This window comes from Lepidothrix coronata, unplaced genomic scaffold, assembly GCF_001604755.1.
Source record: "Lepidothrix coronata isolate B3197 unplaced genomic scaffold, Lepidothrix_coronata-1.0 Scaffold41, whole genome shotgun sequence".
Lineage (NCBI taxonomy): Eukaryota > Metazoa > Chordata > Aves > Passeriformes > Pipridae > Lepidothrix > Lepidothrix coronata.
This window is the reverse complement of record NW_016690221.1, coordinates 1,156,030-1,174,186: the sequence shown is the minus strand read 5'-3', so window position 1 is coordinate 1,174,186 and position 18,157 is coordinate 1,156,030. Positions and strand designations below refer to the sequence as shown.

The window sequence follows — 18,157 nt, the reverse complement described above, 5'->3', positions numbered from 1 at the left end:
TTGGCTGACTCTCAAGGGGATCTCCAGAGCTGCTTCACTTCAAACAAAGCCAGGCTTGGACCGTGAGCTGGAACTACTCACATCCTCCGTAGATTGGCAGAGGAGAGGAAACCTTTGGAAACATTCACCCACTCATTGACTATTAACTTAAAAGGGGGAACTGCATGTGCATTCCTCTTTTTTTTTACCTTGAGAAGTTACCCTTTGGCCTTCTCTGCTCCATAAGTCACCCCCCGAGCAGGAACGGGTGCTGTGCTGGCAGTGGGAGCGCAGAGCCTGCCTTCCCATTGCCAGGGCACGCTGTTCCCTGGGGCTATTTATAGCCAGAGCTCAAGAGGCCGATGGGTTTTTTGCTTTGTAACCGCAGAACACCAGGGGAAGGCTGACCCTCTCCATGCCCAGTTCTCCCAGCACTGATAACACTCCCACAGCTCACGGCTACACTTCAGATTTCTCCAGTCTAAAAATACCAGCAGGTAGGACCAGGTCCAGCACAGCTGGGAAGGAGGAGAGGATGTTTCTCTCCAAGGAGTGACGACTTTGGCTTTCCTGAGCACTTGCCTTGTGCACTTTAAGGGCCTCCAACCACGCACAAACCCCGCAGTACAATTTTAGGGAAGAGGATCACTGGGATGCATCTGAGAAACGCTTGAGATTTACGCATGCAGGTGAGTGGAAGAGATGATCCTGTAATAAATTCAGCTGGATTCCGGAAACACAAGCACTTCACATCCGCATGATTCATGCAGGGAGAGAAAGGGAGTTTGGCTTCGGGGCTGATGACGGCAATTCCTGGAAGCATTTTTCCAGGCTGAGCCTGGACGGGCGCAGGCGCGGGGCCGCTGCTGCCGCCCTCTCCTGGCAGCCGCAAAGGTGATGGGGCTTCTCATCCAAGACATTCTTCCCAGCAGCAGCAATTTTCCAAACAAACCCTGCTTGAATTACAAATCCATGCGCTGCCCCCGCACTTGCTCGGTTGTTGCCTTGACAGATTTACTATTTTAAGCACGAGATTGCTTTCTGTTCAGCCTCGCTTGTTCTGTACTGAGTTATGAGGCTGAACTTTAGAAACTTTCCAGAAAGAGGCCATAAACTCAGGATGATAGTCCTGCCTAAGGGAAAGGGGCAGCTTTCTATCATAAAAGTCCAAAGACAAAGATGACAGGGGTGGCACAGAAACAAATGACCTGTTGGCAGAAGTCACAGGTGGGAAACTCCCTGTGACACTTCACTTACAGACCCACCTTAGTGCTGCTGTGAGAGCAGGAATTTCTGCTCAAGAGCTGTTGCTGACCAATAACCAATATTTTTGACACCATCACTGACAGAATCATCACTTACCTGCTCAGCTTGTCCAGAAGTGCTCCAGGTAAGAAGCAAACGAGCATGGCAACTCAGAGCTTCACCTGGGCAGCTCAGCAGGGTCCACAGCCCAGAGGCAGCTTTGCAGTGAAAGGCAGAAAAGTGACTGAAAACCCTTTTAAGCCTCAGGCAGCTGGAGCAGAGGGGTTCCTACAATAACACCGCAGGGTTTGGTCATGCAAAGACATTCATTCCCGTGGAGGCAGCTACTCTTCACACCAGCAAAGGTTTCCAGAGGTGCTGCTGTAAATTACAGCACAGGGTCTGTAAGTAGTACTTTGCACCTGGACTACACTACACCAGTATGAGTAAGGACTGGAGGCAACCTGGGTCTCAGAGGCATAAAAGGACTGGCCAAGGTTACACAGAAAACAAAGGTTATAACCAGAAGTAAAGCTCAAAGGCACAATTCCTACTCTTCTCTGCACATGCCAGAGTTGTAAGGGGGCAGAAAACAGCTGACAGAGGAATAAGTAGTAAAATAATTTCAAGATAAGCCCCTAAATAAGATTTCCTGCATTTTAAGCAGCAGGTTTCTGGGGAGATACTTCTACTTGGAAAGCTGTGGGAACGGCAGCATAACTTGCAGTTAATAAGCTGCTGAGTAAGCTGTGGAACTGAAATACAGATGAGATAATTAGGAGTCACTTTAGAAGGTCAAGCTGTGGATCAACCATCAGCAAGGAGGAGGGTACTCTATATATAAGTGCACACCCAGAAGTCACTTGCAGCTCAGCAGCCAGAACTGGAGTTGGCTACAAAAGGTCCAGGAACAGTTTCCCTGCGTGGCAGGCAGCAGGCAGGAGACCTGGGTGTTGTTCCCCCAGCAGAACCAGGGACCTCCTGCCTGAAGCTGCTGTTGGTTTTCATGTAACAATCTCCAAGGCAATGGCACAACATGGACTCGTGTCAGACTCCTCTGGCTCAGAACATCTCCCAAACCACACCATCCTGTGGCTACCTAGAGCATCCTCCACCATCAAAGCAGCTCAGACACACCCCTTCTGCCCCAAGCTCAAGGAGACTTGTTTTGAAGCAACTTCTAAAGTCTGTAATCCCGAAGAGAGCAGAAAACAGAGTCTTTTAATAGCTTTACGAGCTCATAAAGACAAATATCTTCTCCCAAGAATAAACAGGCAGAACATTCCACTCCTACTCTGAAAACAAGAACTTGCTGTAATTGAAGAGTGGGGATACAACACAACTGTCCACAGGAAAAACACCAACAAATACCCCCAGAGTCTTTACTAGTTGGGGGTGAATTTGCCTACAACAGCTTGGAAAGGTGGGAGAGGAGAAACCAGCATCTTCCACACAGATTTCATTATCAGTATCCAGCACTTTGTGGTTTAACAGTGGCTGTGACTACCTCCCTCCCCTAAAAATGGTACTTTTCACTGAAGTCCGTTTCTGCTCTGCAGAGTTGAGGCTTTAAAGGAAAGCTATTTTTTGTAAAAATCCCTGAACACTTTTCCTCATAAGTCTCCCTTAACACCACGCAGCTTCCCAAGATGCCAGCCAGCCTTGGGAAAAGTGGCAAGAAATTTGATATTAATAACTGAGCAAACTTCCTCCCAGATCTGTACAGGATAATGAGATACCAGGCTGGAGCTAGAAACCACAAGGATTTAATTTCTCTTCTCAAAGAGTTCTAACAAACACTTAAATATTACTATGACCTCCCCAAACCTTCCACTTTGTGCACCGGAGGAAAAATACAAGCTATACTTTGCATTTTAGAGAAGCCTCTCCCTGGGGAAACAGACATGTTTTCCCTTTTATCTTCTGAGTGTTGGATTATTGAAATTACAGAAGAGATGCTCAAGTAACAGGTAGTCGTGCTGATCTGGGAAAGAGAATTCCAAGTCACTATATGGAGTTTAGGTTCTCCCTGGGGTACAGACATTCACTGGCACTGTGAGCAAACCTACCTGCAGAACCAACTGCTTCAGCCTCTGCTCTCATGGAACAACATCTGTGCAGCTATGAAAGGTACACCTCACAAGAATATTTTGGCCCTCTGAAAAGGGCCATTTTGCCTTTGCACAGCTGACCAAGGAGATCATGTGGAGCTGCTGCTGTTGCTGAGAGCTTTCCAGATTCCCAAGTATGTGATCACACCTGGAAACCTCCTATTAGAGCACCCTGAGTTTGCAATTCATCTGCCCTCACTTTCAGAGATGCTGAACACTGACAACACAAGTTACCTGAAAGTACTCATCAACTCCAGGGACAAAGAGACAATCATTCCCAAACTATATTTCCAATGAACAGTAAAGAGGACAAACAACACTCCATGAAGTATCCTCAATTGTGCCCCTGCCAGTGGAACTGATCTGGCATTAACAGTTCACACAAAAAACAACTAAGACTTGCCACGAAAGTCTGCCAGACGTGACCTTTCCAAGTACAAGGGAGGAAAGGTGAACAGCATTCCTAAGAACTGCAGCTTGAGTTCTGGCAGCATTAGCTGGCACAGGATGGCACTGCCATGTGACAGGGACACTGGTGACTCCCCAAAGGTCAATGGTTCTGCAGTGCTGCACAAAGTACCAGGGCACACAAGTGAGCCCAAAAGAGTGCACTGGCACTGGGAAAGCAGCAAGTCCAGTTCCCATGGCTGTTTATTACCAGATGCTGCACAGCAGAGAGGAATCTCTACCAGGTGCTGCCAACTCCACAGGCTTAACTATCTTCTCTTGCTGAGCTTCAAATGCATAAGCAAACTCCAGCTGTGTCCCCCCTCCCACTTCCCATCAGTGCTAATGCCCCAGAATCAGCTCCTGGAACACTACAGAGAATGAGTTACAAGTTTTATACAGGTTAATGTCTCATCAGCCTTAGCTCCTGGACACAGGAAGAATGACTCAGCCTAGAAGTGGAGAGGTGGGGGATACCTAGAGATTACACAGAGATTTCATTGCATGACAGCTGTAGTTCCATGCTGTAATTTATTCAAAAAGCATTTCTCTCGCAGAAAATTTTTGAATAAAGTGAAAAATGTCACTTCAGACTCTGGTGAAAAGATAAACCCCATAAAGAACAGTATAACAAGTCAAGTTTTAATAGATTTATAAAATTCATATATACAAAACAGTAAACTAAGTCACCAAAGCTATAAAATACACTTTTTACACATCACAATATAATTTTATCTAGTACACAGTTTTCATAAGTTGAAACTATTACAGCAAGTAGCTGCTTCTATCACAGATGCTGTTTTGGTGCTAGAAAGACACTTATGTGAGCAGTCTGGAACTGTGCTTTTACTTCATGCATTTTTCACCTTCTTTTAGTTTGTCACTGTTTTTTAAGTACTTTCCTGTGAATTGTTAAGAAAATTAAGGCTAAACTCAGGCCTTTGTTGCCCAATGCAGTGAACTGGTTTAAAAACAGACTGATATTGCATAGTATGTGTGTTAATGCATAGGCACCAGAGAGCAAGTACATTGCAGAATAGAAGATAACATTACTTGGCTTCCTAAGCTACGTGGTCATGTCACGAGATAACCTGCTGTTTTGTCAGTTTGCTTTCGTACATATTGGTTCCACAAACAAGACAACTCATCACTAGAGCAAGAAACACTAGCCATGTTCAGCACAGTCTCCAGAAATACTTTTTAATGTGTATCAACAACTCAAGCTCATTCCACATTCCAGGTAACAGGAGCTGTTCACTGGAGGGACGCTCGTTATCCTACGGAGAGTTAATGGCTTCAATGCAAACGGGAGTTTGAACACACATTTCCAAACCTTAGTCCATCAACCACCTTTCCAAGTCTCATGAGCTCCCAACAGATCATTTCTCTTCCACATCCCCCTTCTTCCCTTCTGTCTCCTCTCAGCCTTTGTGCCCAACCACCTGCACACGAGCTCAGCACAAGAGATTGACGGGAAGGACCGGCAGAGAATCCACACCACTCCAAATCTGTCACTTCCCTCAAAAGATGCTCTCTCATGTCCTAGTTCTTAAAAAATTTTGCTCTCCATCACATGCTCTCCATCACATGTAGTTTTTATTCAAATAATGGAAACAGCCTCTTACCCAGGTCTCTTACCTTCTCATGCTCTGGTATCTTGAAGAAAGTTTAAGAAGCTGTCAGGAAGGAGTAAGATGCACTGTCTGGCCAGAGATCTGCATAGTGTATTTTAGTAAAAATTGAGTTTTAGCACCCAGTTATGAACAGATGAAGAGAGATTTACAATGGCAGGGCCAGCCTTGCCAGCCCGCTGTTCTTAATTCACAGCCAATAGCTCTCTGGAGTCACTCAAAGCTTTTGGGTCAGTGCAGATGGCATTTCACTTCAATACAGTCAGTCTTCAAGCACCATCAGCTTTTGGGATCTGTTTAGAAACTAGCTCCCCTCTCCTGCTCCCTTCCAACATACTTTGGCTTTTTTTACCAGAATGCCCACCTTGGAAGTCAGTGCTGCTCTTTTTTTCCCCCTCTGACTGAGTATTTTCACACCAGACAGAAGATACGACTTTCAGACGAATGCCAAGAGCTGGGCTGTGACACAGTTCCTCAAGCCAGGCACAGAACCACTAGCACTGACAATCTAGTACCTCCACACTCCCCACCCCATAAGAAAACAAGCATAGACACACAGACAAAACTTCAACACCGCTTTCCAAATGCCATTAGAAAGATAAAAACGTCAAGAATCGAGCTGAACTGCCCAACCACCAAGATGAGCACAGGGACAGCATCATCTGGTAACACAGCAGCAGTTTCAGCTTCAAATGTCCTGGCTTTTCTCATTTCCATCTATGTAAAAAAAGATTAGTGTTAAAACAAAGAAGTGCCCACTTCACAGCACAAAGCAGAGATCACTCCAGCTAATTACAAAACAGGTATTATTAAAAAGCACTAGGTTTTGTATTGTCTTACCAATTATTCCTCACTAGGCTAGACAGTCCTCATCTAGAACTGTGGGGAGTCAGTATTAACTCAGGCCAAGTCTGGCCCAGACCATGCCAGTCTTCCTGATCCATAATGGATGCTCCCTAAAAAAACTGTTAAAAGCTCATTTACAAAAGTAGGCACAGATGTTTTATAGTTGCTACTGAAACACCCCACCACCACCACTTTGTGTTACAGAATTGGAGTATGAGGTAAAGAGTTGGCAGTGCTATATTAAACCCCTGACTACACCACGTGATTTTATATAGAAAAAGGATATAGAAAAGACGCTACAGCTAAACTTACAGTTCTTGTCATGAGAGATCAGGGTTTGGCTGACAAGACAAACTGCACTGTGTGGAGGTGTTGTTGCATATCATGTTTGTCTCTCAAGCTGGTGTGCATCAAATCATCCATCAATCCAGCAGATACTCCTGAAAATTTGATGACACAAGCCAAGCTAAGTCAGGTGTGAAAACCCACCACTTGAAAATCAGAGGGGCCTTTTACAGAAATCCTGTAGGTCCATGCAGCAGAACAACATTTTTTTCCCAGAAGTAAAGAGGTACATGCATAGAAAAGACTCCAAAACATAAGTTAATGTAAGTTTAAACATAGTTAATACAAAGACACCCATCCAAAGGCAGCTGAGGACTTGTTCTCTAAGATGCTGTTCTGTGGAAGGCAGCTGTGGCTCACTAAAGAAAGCTGCTGGTTTCTTCAGCAGTTCCGTGTCTATTCCTTTAATTTCTTCAATTCCATAATTTTTTGCAGGTCACAGTAACCAGGATGGGTGAATACCTGGGGGCATGAGGCCAAGGGGATGGGGGGACAACACATCAGCAGGATGGGACACACTTTTCAAATGCACTGTTTTTCATACCATATTTTAGCTCTCCTGGTGGAATTCCATTTTTGTCTGCAGTGCCATGGACAAATGAGTTCTTCCTACTCCATCTCCCTACAGTTCCTTTGCTATTCCTTTCTCCACTCTGCCTGCCTGCCTGAGGCTTCAGCTGCCTCAGAAAGCCTGGAAATGATCATCTTCAGGAGCTCCTTCGCGCTTGTAACATGCCTAGTTCTAGGTTTTACACAGCAATAACTGAAAAAAATCAAATATATTATCAAGTTAATAAGTCAAATAATCTATGCTGCCATGCTTAATAAGATCAATTCTTTGTATCAAACTGAAAGAATCTTTGAGTTGTAAAATTGAGTGGCCAGTAACTTCAATTTCACAAACAATATTAATTTTAAACATTAAGAACCACTTAATTCGTTTGAAGTGACAAGTGCCTATTAAATATGTCACTTCCAGAAAACCATTCTTCCTTTTCAATTCCAATTCCCCGTGTCACCTTGCAGTGCATCCAAGAATTGTTCAGAGAATGACAGCACTGCAATCTGAAGGAATGGGCCTGACTGACACATCTATTACCTTAAAGCCTGTTTTGAGGACAACAAATATAAAGTAGTGTTTGATAAATGATTCCCATTTAGTTAGTTTTTCTACTTAAACTGCAAGATTATGTAAGTCTCTCCCACAAGCACATGCTGGAAGCACTTCCTCTCTTTGTCCTTAGGAGAGACAACCCGTTTGCAACACTCCATCACTGGTCACTGACCCTGGGGTGGCAGAGGAGGGACAGCAAAAAGCTGCTTTTTTCTTAAAATAAAAAAAAAAAAAGGAGTTGTTCAAGGTCTCCATTTGGTTATCATCCTGCCTGTGACCCATTTCCTGACCAGCCAAATGAACAATAAGCCTATAAAGTTAACAAAAAGAGATGTTCTCTCCAGCTGTGTTTACCTGCAAAGTTCTCCAGGATGTCACTTAAAATAAAGTTTTCTATTTGTTTCTGGTGAAAGGACTAAGCAACCAACCAAGCCTGTCCTGAGATCTTTGAACCAACTCACCTACCTAAGCTCTGCTTTAGTAATTAACTGATTTACCATAACATGATTTTCTGGCTTTACTATACTAAAACTTACCTTGAAAAAACCCAAACACAAACCCCTCAGTTGTGGCAAGAAGTGGAGTGTATTTTGCAGAGAAAGCTGACACTTAAAAAACCCCCCCACGTCCCTTTTACTCATGGGCCACCAACTTGGCAAACTTGAAAAGTGCTTGACTTTTGCAAAAAGAGTTTCCTGATCTTGGGTTCCTACTGTGATCCATCACTATCCAATTTTGACAGAACACTGAGCCCACAGAGCCAAACTGCTGACTGGCCCCTCACGTAGGCCCATTCCATCAATAAAAAGAAGAAAGGCAACAATGGGCCTAAGGTGAGCAAACTGGCTCCCTAAACCTGACTTAGTGTGCAAAACTGCCATATCGTAACAAAAAAAAAGCTTGAGAGCTCAATATGAGATATCTCATGCTGTTTCTTTTCCAGGAGCAGATTTTAAGTTACTTAAAATAAAAGTTGCATTATTAGCTCTGTTGAGAGTTTTAAATCCGTAAGGTGACCAAGGATACAAAACCATGGATGAGTATCAAGAGAAAAACAGAACAGGAAATTTCATGCTATGCCTCCAGGTAAAACTACAGTAGATTCAGACAAAAAAAACTGAGGTAATTCTTGAGAAAAAATACAGTTGAAAGGGAATGTTTAACTCATTTGAGAAAACAAGCATAATATTAACCCATCTGGAAAATTTAGTGAAAGAATAAAGCTCACAGCAAACTAAGAACTGAAGTCAAGTCAACCTAGAAGTCAGGTCAGCCCACAACTGCCTTCTCTTTCCCAGTGTCTTGTGTGAAGTGAAAACCACTACCAAGAACTCAGAAAACATCTGACAGCTTTGAAAGCAGCCTTAGCCTTCAGCCAAACAAATGGGCTTAGAGAAACCAACCTCATGCAATGAGTAAACTTGTCTGCATCACACCGTGTTGGAACATTTACCTTTTCAAATGTAATAATCTGAAGATTTTCCTCCCATCTGAATATTAAGAGTCACAACATTATTCTCCTTCAAGGTTAGAAATGAATAAATATTTAAAAAGACAAGTTGGTCCTGGCAAAATAAGACTTGTTGCAAGGAAACTAATTCCTGTTTAAGTTTGCTCAAATTTAAGTTAGATTTTCCCATCTGCAACTTTTCAGTTGCTTCTTGCCTTGGTACTGTGCCTGTTACAAGCACTGACACAGCCACAGCTTTTCCACTCTGGAGCCTGCACAAAGAAAGCCAAGGGGCTGCTACGTCAGGCAACTACACAAAAATACTGATATGAACATCTGCAAGCTTCAGAGGGGAAGAAAGATTCCAGATTTTATCCAAATTAACATGAAAGGACAACGGGACGGGACTTTTCTTTGACCACATTTCCCATGGGATTACCAGCTGAAGTAAAACATTGCTTGTTTTGACATGCCATTACAGGCTCAAAGGGGATAAGAACTCCAGGGAATCTGCTGACTTTTTATGGGTACAAACAGCCCTTCAGGTTTTATTCTTGGATAAAAACTATGACAAAAATTGCACAGTAAACTATGTTTGAGAGTTACCTAAAGGAGAGCACTACAATATCTTCGGTTTGTCCATGTACCCCACCGTAGTAGAAAAGATTCAATGTCTGTACACAAAAAAGGCACCTGACAGAGGTTGAGAGCACAAGGAAATTCAGAGTTCAGATCAACATTATTCACAGCCTCTTACCATTTTACACACAAACCACTGCCCAAAACTGGCAACTCCAAACTCAGCTGTGCTCAGAGTTACATGTGCATTACTATAGGCTAAAGATCCCATTAAGACACAGATTAAAGGCTAATTTTACAGCAAGGTCTTGCTGTCCAAACACATCAGTGCAGCTGGAAAAGCTGGGATCTCCAGGGTGCTCAGTCCTCCTATAAGGTCAGCTGTTGGGACTAATCAAGCAGCTGCTGTGCTACCAAAACCTTTGCTTAAGAGTTTGATCAGCTTTCAAACCTGTGAGTGTAGATGAAGCCCTGTCACACGAGATACTGAACCTTCACACACGCTGCCCACTGTGAGAACAGTGCTGGGTCTCCATGGAGTACATCTCACTCGAGCACCCACTGTGCAGATACGTGGTTGGGTGCTCCAGCACAGGCTGCTTCACCAAGGAAATCAGTTTTCCCATGATGGAACAACCTTCACCTATAGTGCAAAATAAACCCTTCTCCATATCAGCGAGGCTTCAGCTTCCCATCCCATTCACTCCAACACGAGTTTCCTTACACAGCTTTAGATTTCTGCCTCAGGAGACTCAGGCAAAACCTTCAGACAAGAGCTGTGCATCCACCTCGGTAAGTGGACTGTAGACCCTTGGCAAAGCTGAACACGCACACAAGATCTGGTTATATTCCTAAGGGTTAACAACAGAACTTCCATTAACATTCTCCAATACAGCTGCCAATCTCATTATGTTTAGATTAGTTTGATCGATTCAGCACCTCCGAACTACAAAAAAAAAAAAAAAGGCAGTTTGTACGACTAGTGTCTCTGAAAAATGAGCGTATTCACTTAAAACAATGTGTCTTCCATACATGGTTTGTCAGAGATTTCTTTTTTTCTAAGAAGGCAGAAGGTGGTTGTGTTGTTCAGCGTCCCAGAATTGGTACAGAACCTACCATGGCCAGGGTTCAGTAGTGTTTCTAGTCCAAATGATTCAGTAGCTAACATCAGTATGTGACTCCTCCGGCCTATAGCTCCTGTTTGGACTGGCTAGTTTACAGCATTCCTGAGCCAAGTAATTCGCATGGGTCCTACACCGCATGCAAGGGCCATAAAGAAAGGATAACAACTTTGATCTAACCCTCCAGCAAAATTGTAACAGAACACTGGCTGCTCTCCTTCACTGCAACATGATATCCTTCAGGTTCTCCTGCAGGATCGTGTCCTTCACGGCGTGGAACACGAAGCGGATGTTCTCCGTGTCTATGGCCGTGGTGAAGTGGTGGAAGAGCGGCTTGGAGCGGTTCCTCCTCTTCCTGTCGAAGCACTGCACCAGGTAACGCTGCACGTCCTCCAGCCTGTGAGGGTCGCCCTTGAAGTCCGAGAAATACTTCTTAATGCTGACAGTCTTTACCTTCTCAACGAGAAGATCCATCTTGTTGAGGAATAGGATAATAGAAACGTTAAAGAAAAGCTTGTTATTGACTATTGTCTCAAAGATATTCATGGACTCCACGAGTCTGTTTGTGCGCCTGTCTTCCATGAGAACCTGATCGTATTCGCTGGAGGAGACCATGAACAAAATGGAAGTTATTCCATCAAAGCACTGGAACCATTTCTGACGCTGAGATCTCTGTCCACCTACATCCACCATCTTGAAAGGAATTTTTTTAATGATGAAATCATGCTCTACGATCCCCTTCGTGGCTTTTCTGGCCAGCAAAATATCTTGTTTGCTGGGGAAGTAATTCTGGAAAAGAAAGGAGAGAACTGTCAAAAGGAGTTCTTCAAAAATGCTGTCCAAGGCCAGAATATTGAAGTAATGAGTAAAATCATCAGGAGCCATGCTTTTTAAATTATCAGGTGAACAATGAATACTCAGCTTTAAAATACTGGACTGTTGACCATTTAGCTCAACACTGGTGAACACCTAGAAGACCCTGAGACATATACAAGAATAAAAATATAGGACTAATCCACTTGTTCACATTTTTATCCTTCAAGCCTCTTGTTTTCAGGCTGAAGTCTATGTTTTCATGATCAAATTCTTAGCTAGTGTTATTTGTTATTTCCACTTAGTGTTCAATGAAGCAGATCACCAAGTCATCACTGAAAGGATTTTCTTTTTTAAAATCTAGTTTTTCACAGTTTATTACTCTTAAAAAGACCATCTCAAAAGCTTTAGTGGAAATACTCCTTCCAGGTTTACACCCCCATGACCAGTGAGTACAGCAACACATTCTACCATAAGTTGTGGTCCAACCTACCACTGTAGAGAGATTTGTTCTTCAGCAGCTTATCACTGTTACTATTTGGGAAAATCATCTCCCTTCTTTCCCTTCCAAGTCTCCTGACAGATGTTTCCACTATGGATTTTGAATCCCAGAAGTGCTAGTAATGTTTTTAATTTTTTTAAGGTTCCGTTCTGCTACCTTAAGTAGCACCAGCCACATCATGAAAACTGAATGAGATCCAGAGACTGTGTAGAAGGGCTGATAAAAGAAAATATGTGCATAAATACAACTTCCATCATCTGTCAAAAACAAATAAGCAAATACTAAGCTTCAGTTTCATAGGCTGAAGTTTACTATTTCTGGAGAAAGAACGCTGGAATTATTTACTACACTATTATTTAAAAAACAACAAAAAAGCCCAAACAAAAATCAATGATCATTGCACACCCAGGCTTCCACTGTCTTCTTTGAGCTCTCTGGTTCAGAAAGGGAAGGTGGTGTCTTACCAGCTGACCGATGCGATCCAGGTTATCCAGGAAGTATTTCACCGATTCACCCTGTGGAAAAGGAAAGAGATGGGAACTAAGCTTGTTTCTAGGACAGCAAATCCTATTGAACTAAGGCCTATTCACTTTCCAGCATGCACCGAGGGCTAACAGAGCAACATCACAAGTGGAAGCTTGGACACCACCCCGATACACTTCAGGGGCTGGAACAATACAAGCATTACAGAACCTAATTCACAAAGTGCTGATAACCAAGTGGAGCTGCCATAATATAGAACTAATGTGTAGGAAAGGCAGAATTTCTTCTAAATGCAGTTCTCTACTAGGTCTAGAGAAATCAAAGTTGAGTAGAGATTTGAATAAATGCTCAAATCTATCCAGTACATCTTCACAATGAAAAGGAAGTGTCATTAAAGTCAGTTCTTTGACTTAAAGAATTAGGGTTTTTTCCCCTTGTAAGATGAATGCAGTTAACTGACACTGAGTGGGAGTAAAACGAAACACATTTCTAAGAAACCAATGTATTTTGTTTAAAATTAACAAAGGCATATCCTAGACTGAGTGGCACATCTTCAGGAAAGAGAAAGATTTAAGTCACCCACAATTTGTGATGATTTAAGCTAGACTTGCTTGTCACAAATAAATGAAAAAAAGGAATATTCTGAAGGACTCGCTCTTCTACAGACAGCTTCCCTTTTAGGCTCAAGAGTTTAACAATGGATTTGCTCATCTTGTACAAAGTTTAGCACTTATACTGAGAAGAAATAGGCAGCATTTACAGGGAAAAATCAATTTTTTGTGAAAATTTTCTCATGCATAAGAGGTTTGTGTAGACTGCTCTGGGGTGAAACTCTCCTTCCAACACTTCCTCTGCATTTCTTCAGATGAAGATCTGTTCAGTGAGAAAGTATTCTTCATTGTCCAGGACATGTGTCTTGCAGTTGTAGCCATGTAATGAGAGTGATAAAATGGAAAATCCTGCTGCCTTTTAATAATTTTAGGCAGCAAAACAAATTCTTTATCACAGCTGTGTCAGCAGTGACCAAACTGACCGTAGGTGCCCTCTCCAAGTCACTAATTCAGAATGGAACTTTCTCCAAGTACCAGCTCAGACTCCAAGAGCAATATAAATTCTTAAATCACACCTTCTCCTTGACACCACGGGCTTGAGGCAGCAGAACAGAATTATTCCCCTGCAGTACAACTGTAAACAGATGCCAAGACAACAATTCATTGTGAGGAGTCAGACTGGAGATCAGAGGATTCAGGGTATCACACAAGTACACACTCGCAGCATAAGGCACAGACAAAAAGGAGCTGGAGCTGATTATTTCCTAACATTTAAAACTAAAAGTGTCTTTTCATAAAAGAGAACACAGTATTTGCAAAAAAGACTACCATGTATCAACAAAAGATTTACAGTGGATTGCTAGCAGAACAAATTATCTTTTTTTTTGAGAGAGTGGTGGTGGGGGGGGGGAAGTTTCCAAAGAACAATTGCTCTAAGAGCTTCCTTACGATCATGAATTTTCATAAGGTGAAAGTAATTTCCTGTATTTTTTGGCACTCTGTGGATCAGAAGAGATATCACAGACCGCATGAATAAGAGAAAAGGGCTTCCTGTACAGCATTAGTCATGTTTGGGAGATGGGAGAGCCCAAAAAGAAAAGATCACTGAAGCTACAAAAAAACCCCTTCTCTCTCTATTGTGCTCTGTCCCACACAGTGTCTTTAGATGTGCAAAAATACTGCAAAGGGGCCATCTCTGATACAGCTTCTTCCTATTTTCTAGCAGGAACCCAGTTGCTTTAAGAGGCCTTGCTGTCCATCCACCCTCCCACGCAGAGCAGGAAACAGCTGGATGCCTTAAACTGCTGGGACACACAGGCAGGATCACCTGATTTACAGCTTCTGCCTCCCCTATTTCCCACCCCACACATCAATCACTTGGACATTGTGCACATTTATAAGAAGGTAAGAAAATAAACTGATTAACGAAGAAAAAAATGTTCATTTTTGCAGGGATTTAGGGAAAGCAGGCTTCTCTAGTTTCTTACACGGCTCTTCCTAACGCTCCAATTAAGCCAAGTTAATTAACTCTGGGAAATTTTAAGCAGGAATTGCAAAACACTTGGAGAGCTGGGTAACCAAGTCAGGTTGCTGGAACAGGTGTGAGCACCATATGCACGGTCTGACAGATCTGAAGGTGCCTGAATATTCTAGCACAGAATTCAAAGACATCCAAGTACTTAAGTCAAAATATCTGTTTCCAGTCAAAACAACAACCCCCCAACAAGCTCCAGAGGGTCTGAAGTTAAAAAAAGCTCAAAACATTAAAGCACACAAACACGAAGGGAGGAAAACCACCCGCCAAAAAGCTCCCAAAACAACAACAACCCCAAGCCCACCGCACACACTGAAAAGATGCTTTAATGGTTCCCTGATTAAGTCCTGAGTTATGGCCTACGGAAGTGTGGATTCAGTTCCTGCTCCAAAGGCTTCTGGAATAACCTTGCCCTACATCTTAGTCAGATTCACAGAAAACTGGGATGTTCTGGGAAGTGTGTGGGTCATTTCAGTTCATCCACAGGCAGCACACACAACTGATTCAGCATTGACTTGATGAGCAACTTGTAACACATTTAAACGAGGAAATTATGGAAACTCCAGGTTTTACGACTGTTCTGTGTTAGTATTTTTAATCAGAACAATTACACTAACTGAACATTCCTTTCTATTCAAATTTTTCCTTGGCATCCAGGGAAAATAGACAGCAATGTAAATCAGATCTAGAAGGCAAGTTTATTTAGCTTTACATCAAGGTGCACTTGAATGCAGTTTTGAATACCATTGATAAATTATTATTTATGCAAAGCTACCTTGTGCTTCAGGTATTATAAACCCATACAAATGTCTGTGGATATTTATATGTATGTATATAAAAATACACACCCACAAAGAGTTTATAAATCAAAGTAGATTTTCCATTCAAGGCAAATTATTACCAAAATAAAGTATCAGCTGCCCATCTCATGCTGAATTATTTTTTTCTCTTGACACTGACCATAAAGAAGCTGGTTTGGCTCTTTTGGGGCAAATTCTTAGCGTTTCTCCAATATCTGTCTGACCATTCAGCTGCATTCAAAGCTGGCTTAGCACTTCAAATGCTCTCCTTCTCCAGATCTTAGCTAGTTATTTCTGGTTCACCAGCATGACTTCCTATAAAAGTGGCAGCAAATATTTGCAATTGATTCATCAGATCCTAAAAATATCTTGATGCAGATTGATGACTCCAGTTTCAGTATTTTAACAGTTCTAGTGAAAAAGAGATTTTTAAACTCGCACTCTATTTTAAGCCACGTTTGCAAGTAGCAAAATAGAAAGCACACAAAGTTATTTATACTATATGTGTATTATTTATACACTATATGTGTATTTATACTGAATGTAAATACCTAAATATAATCACTTTGTGGTGTGTTCACTTAAAAAAAACAAACAAAAAAGGTCCAGATCAGATCCTTTACAGGCTGGTGTTGGGAGAAAAACTGTTGCAGCTCAAGAAACTTCCTTAGATCAATGACATTCATAGAAGGTTGTTGAGCTTTTCAGAAATTAATAAAACTCAAATCTTGTTGTATTTCATTGTTAGTACACTATTTCCTTTAAAATATATTCTAACAATATTCATAAATAACGTTAAAATCTGAAAGACTTTTAATTTCAACCATCACAGTACTTAGATAGGAAGCCCCATCACATCACAGTCTCAGCAGAGTCTGCCAGTGAAGCACACGTGCACTGATATTTCTTATTTAGTTTATTTTTAACAAGTAGTCCATTAGTATTTTCACATTTGAAAGTTTTAACAGCAAAGCCTGAGATGACCATCATGTATGTGGCTGTTGACACAAACCAGCTAGCTGGTTTTGGTTTTTTTTTTAATCCTCCTTGATTATAAATCAAGATGTCCAAGCGTTGTCCTGCACAGGGAAGAGTGACCTCCGAGTTATGAATTTTACATAATTCAGACAGTCCTTCTGAGTGCACCAGAGCACAGACCATTAGTCCTGAGCTTCTTCTCCCCACACAAGAGTTACCACAAAGGCCTGGCTGACTCATCCTCTCAGTGCTAATCTCCTCTCCCTCTGCAATACATATCCTCTGAGTAACAGTTTTGCCAACTGGGACCAAGAGAAGGAATAAGAGATGCTGTTCCCATTGTTCAGGAGGATGAGTCACTGCACATCTGGGAACTGGGAGAATCAAGAAACACAAACAGAAGGCCTGAAATGAGCCCACAAGTTCCACAATGCAGCATCTCTATTGGATTTGGTTTTCAGTTATTATTTTTTTAACTGCCCTATCTGCAGTATGGAGTTTGGTGAAGTCAGACAAAATAGTACAATTTGTTTAAAAACTGACTGGTCGAGGAGAAAGGGAGGAAAGTTAAAATGTAAACATATATTCCTGCTTCCTGAAATAGTCCTCTGAAACTCTTTTTATATGCTAGATTACTTTGACCACGGCATTCTCAAGGGGCAAAAGCCATGAAATTAAGGAATTTTTAATCTCTATATTTTGTACTATGTTAATGCCATCTTAACATTAGCTCCAAACAAGTCACCATGAAAATAACTAATTGAATTCAACATCCCTGTCCCTTCAGGCTACATTGGGAGCACATAGGAAATCTCCACACAGAAATATTATAACTAATCTGGCATCACTTCCTTTGCCATTGATAGCCTCATTTTGGGCAGGGTTCCCAAGCAGTATTCATTTCATGAAAATAAATGCACAACAGATCGTATGCAGATTACTTTAAAATACCCACAGAAACTCAGTAATAAGACATGTTCTGCAAGGCCAGAATTTATCAACTTCTCACTCAGCCACTTATTCAAAGTGACTCTTGGTCAGATCATAAGGGGCAGTGAAACATCCCAGTGTTCAGTTCCCTGAAATACTGGCTCATTTCAAACTTTTCCTTCTGAAAAGCAGTTCCTCTGAATTCTGCTCTGAACTAAAAAGACTTGAAAGGGGACCCTGTGTTCCAAATTGGCTTTTTTCCTTTCCTTGTCCCAAGGCCTTTTTGACATAATATTAATTTAGCCCTTCCTGATCATTCTGTCTCTGGCTGCTAAATTTAGAGTGCACAATTTAAGGTAGACCTGTCAGTCTCAGCTTGTTTCAGATGATGAATTAAACCACACACAGGAAGGAAATGCTACGCTTCAAGGAAGCATAAGATACACATCTAACAGAATTCCCACAATGGAGATCCAACAGGAGTCTCACAAATACTGCAAAACACCCAGAAAAAGAGAGATTTTAATTGCCACAAACTGCAGCTGAATCTGCAAGGTGAAAGAACAGTGATCCTGCACTGTTGGGAACCCACCCTCTGCTCAGGAGCTGTAAAACGTTCAGCAGCAGGGCTGAGAAACACAGAGGAAAACCAGAAGGACACTTGGGAATCCTCCCAGCCATTAAGCTCTGAGATCTCA

The 18,157-nt window shown here is 42.0% G+C and overlaps 1 protein-coding gene across 9 annotated transcripts in view; it reads right to left on the bottom strand.

Moving 5' to 3' along the window:
• Positions 1–4,403: 4,403 nt before the first annotated feature.
• The window catches only part of GNA12 (G protein subunit alpha 12), a 42,099-nt gene continuing 28,345 nt past the window's right edge, over positions 4,404–18,157 (bottom strand). Inside the window, exons 3-6 of one of the 9 annotated variants that reach the window (XR_001874531.1) lie at positions 12,648–12,698; positions 10,864–11,657; positions 9,775–9,861; positions 4,404–7,367 (exon numbers count right to left, since the gene is read on the bottom strand). Coding sequence is in view for 1 of the 9 variants with exons in the window: in XM_017813528.1 (XP_017669017.1) it covers positions 11,088–11,657; positions 12,648–12,698 (621 nt within the window). In the remaining 8 variants the exon portion in view is untranslated. Of the gene's footprint in view, positions 11,658–12,647; positions 12,699–18,157 lie in introns of all 9 variants that reach the window. The other 8 variants (XR_001874530.1, XR_001874533.1, XR_001874527.1 and 5 more) reach the window with 8 other exon arrangements.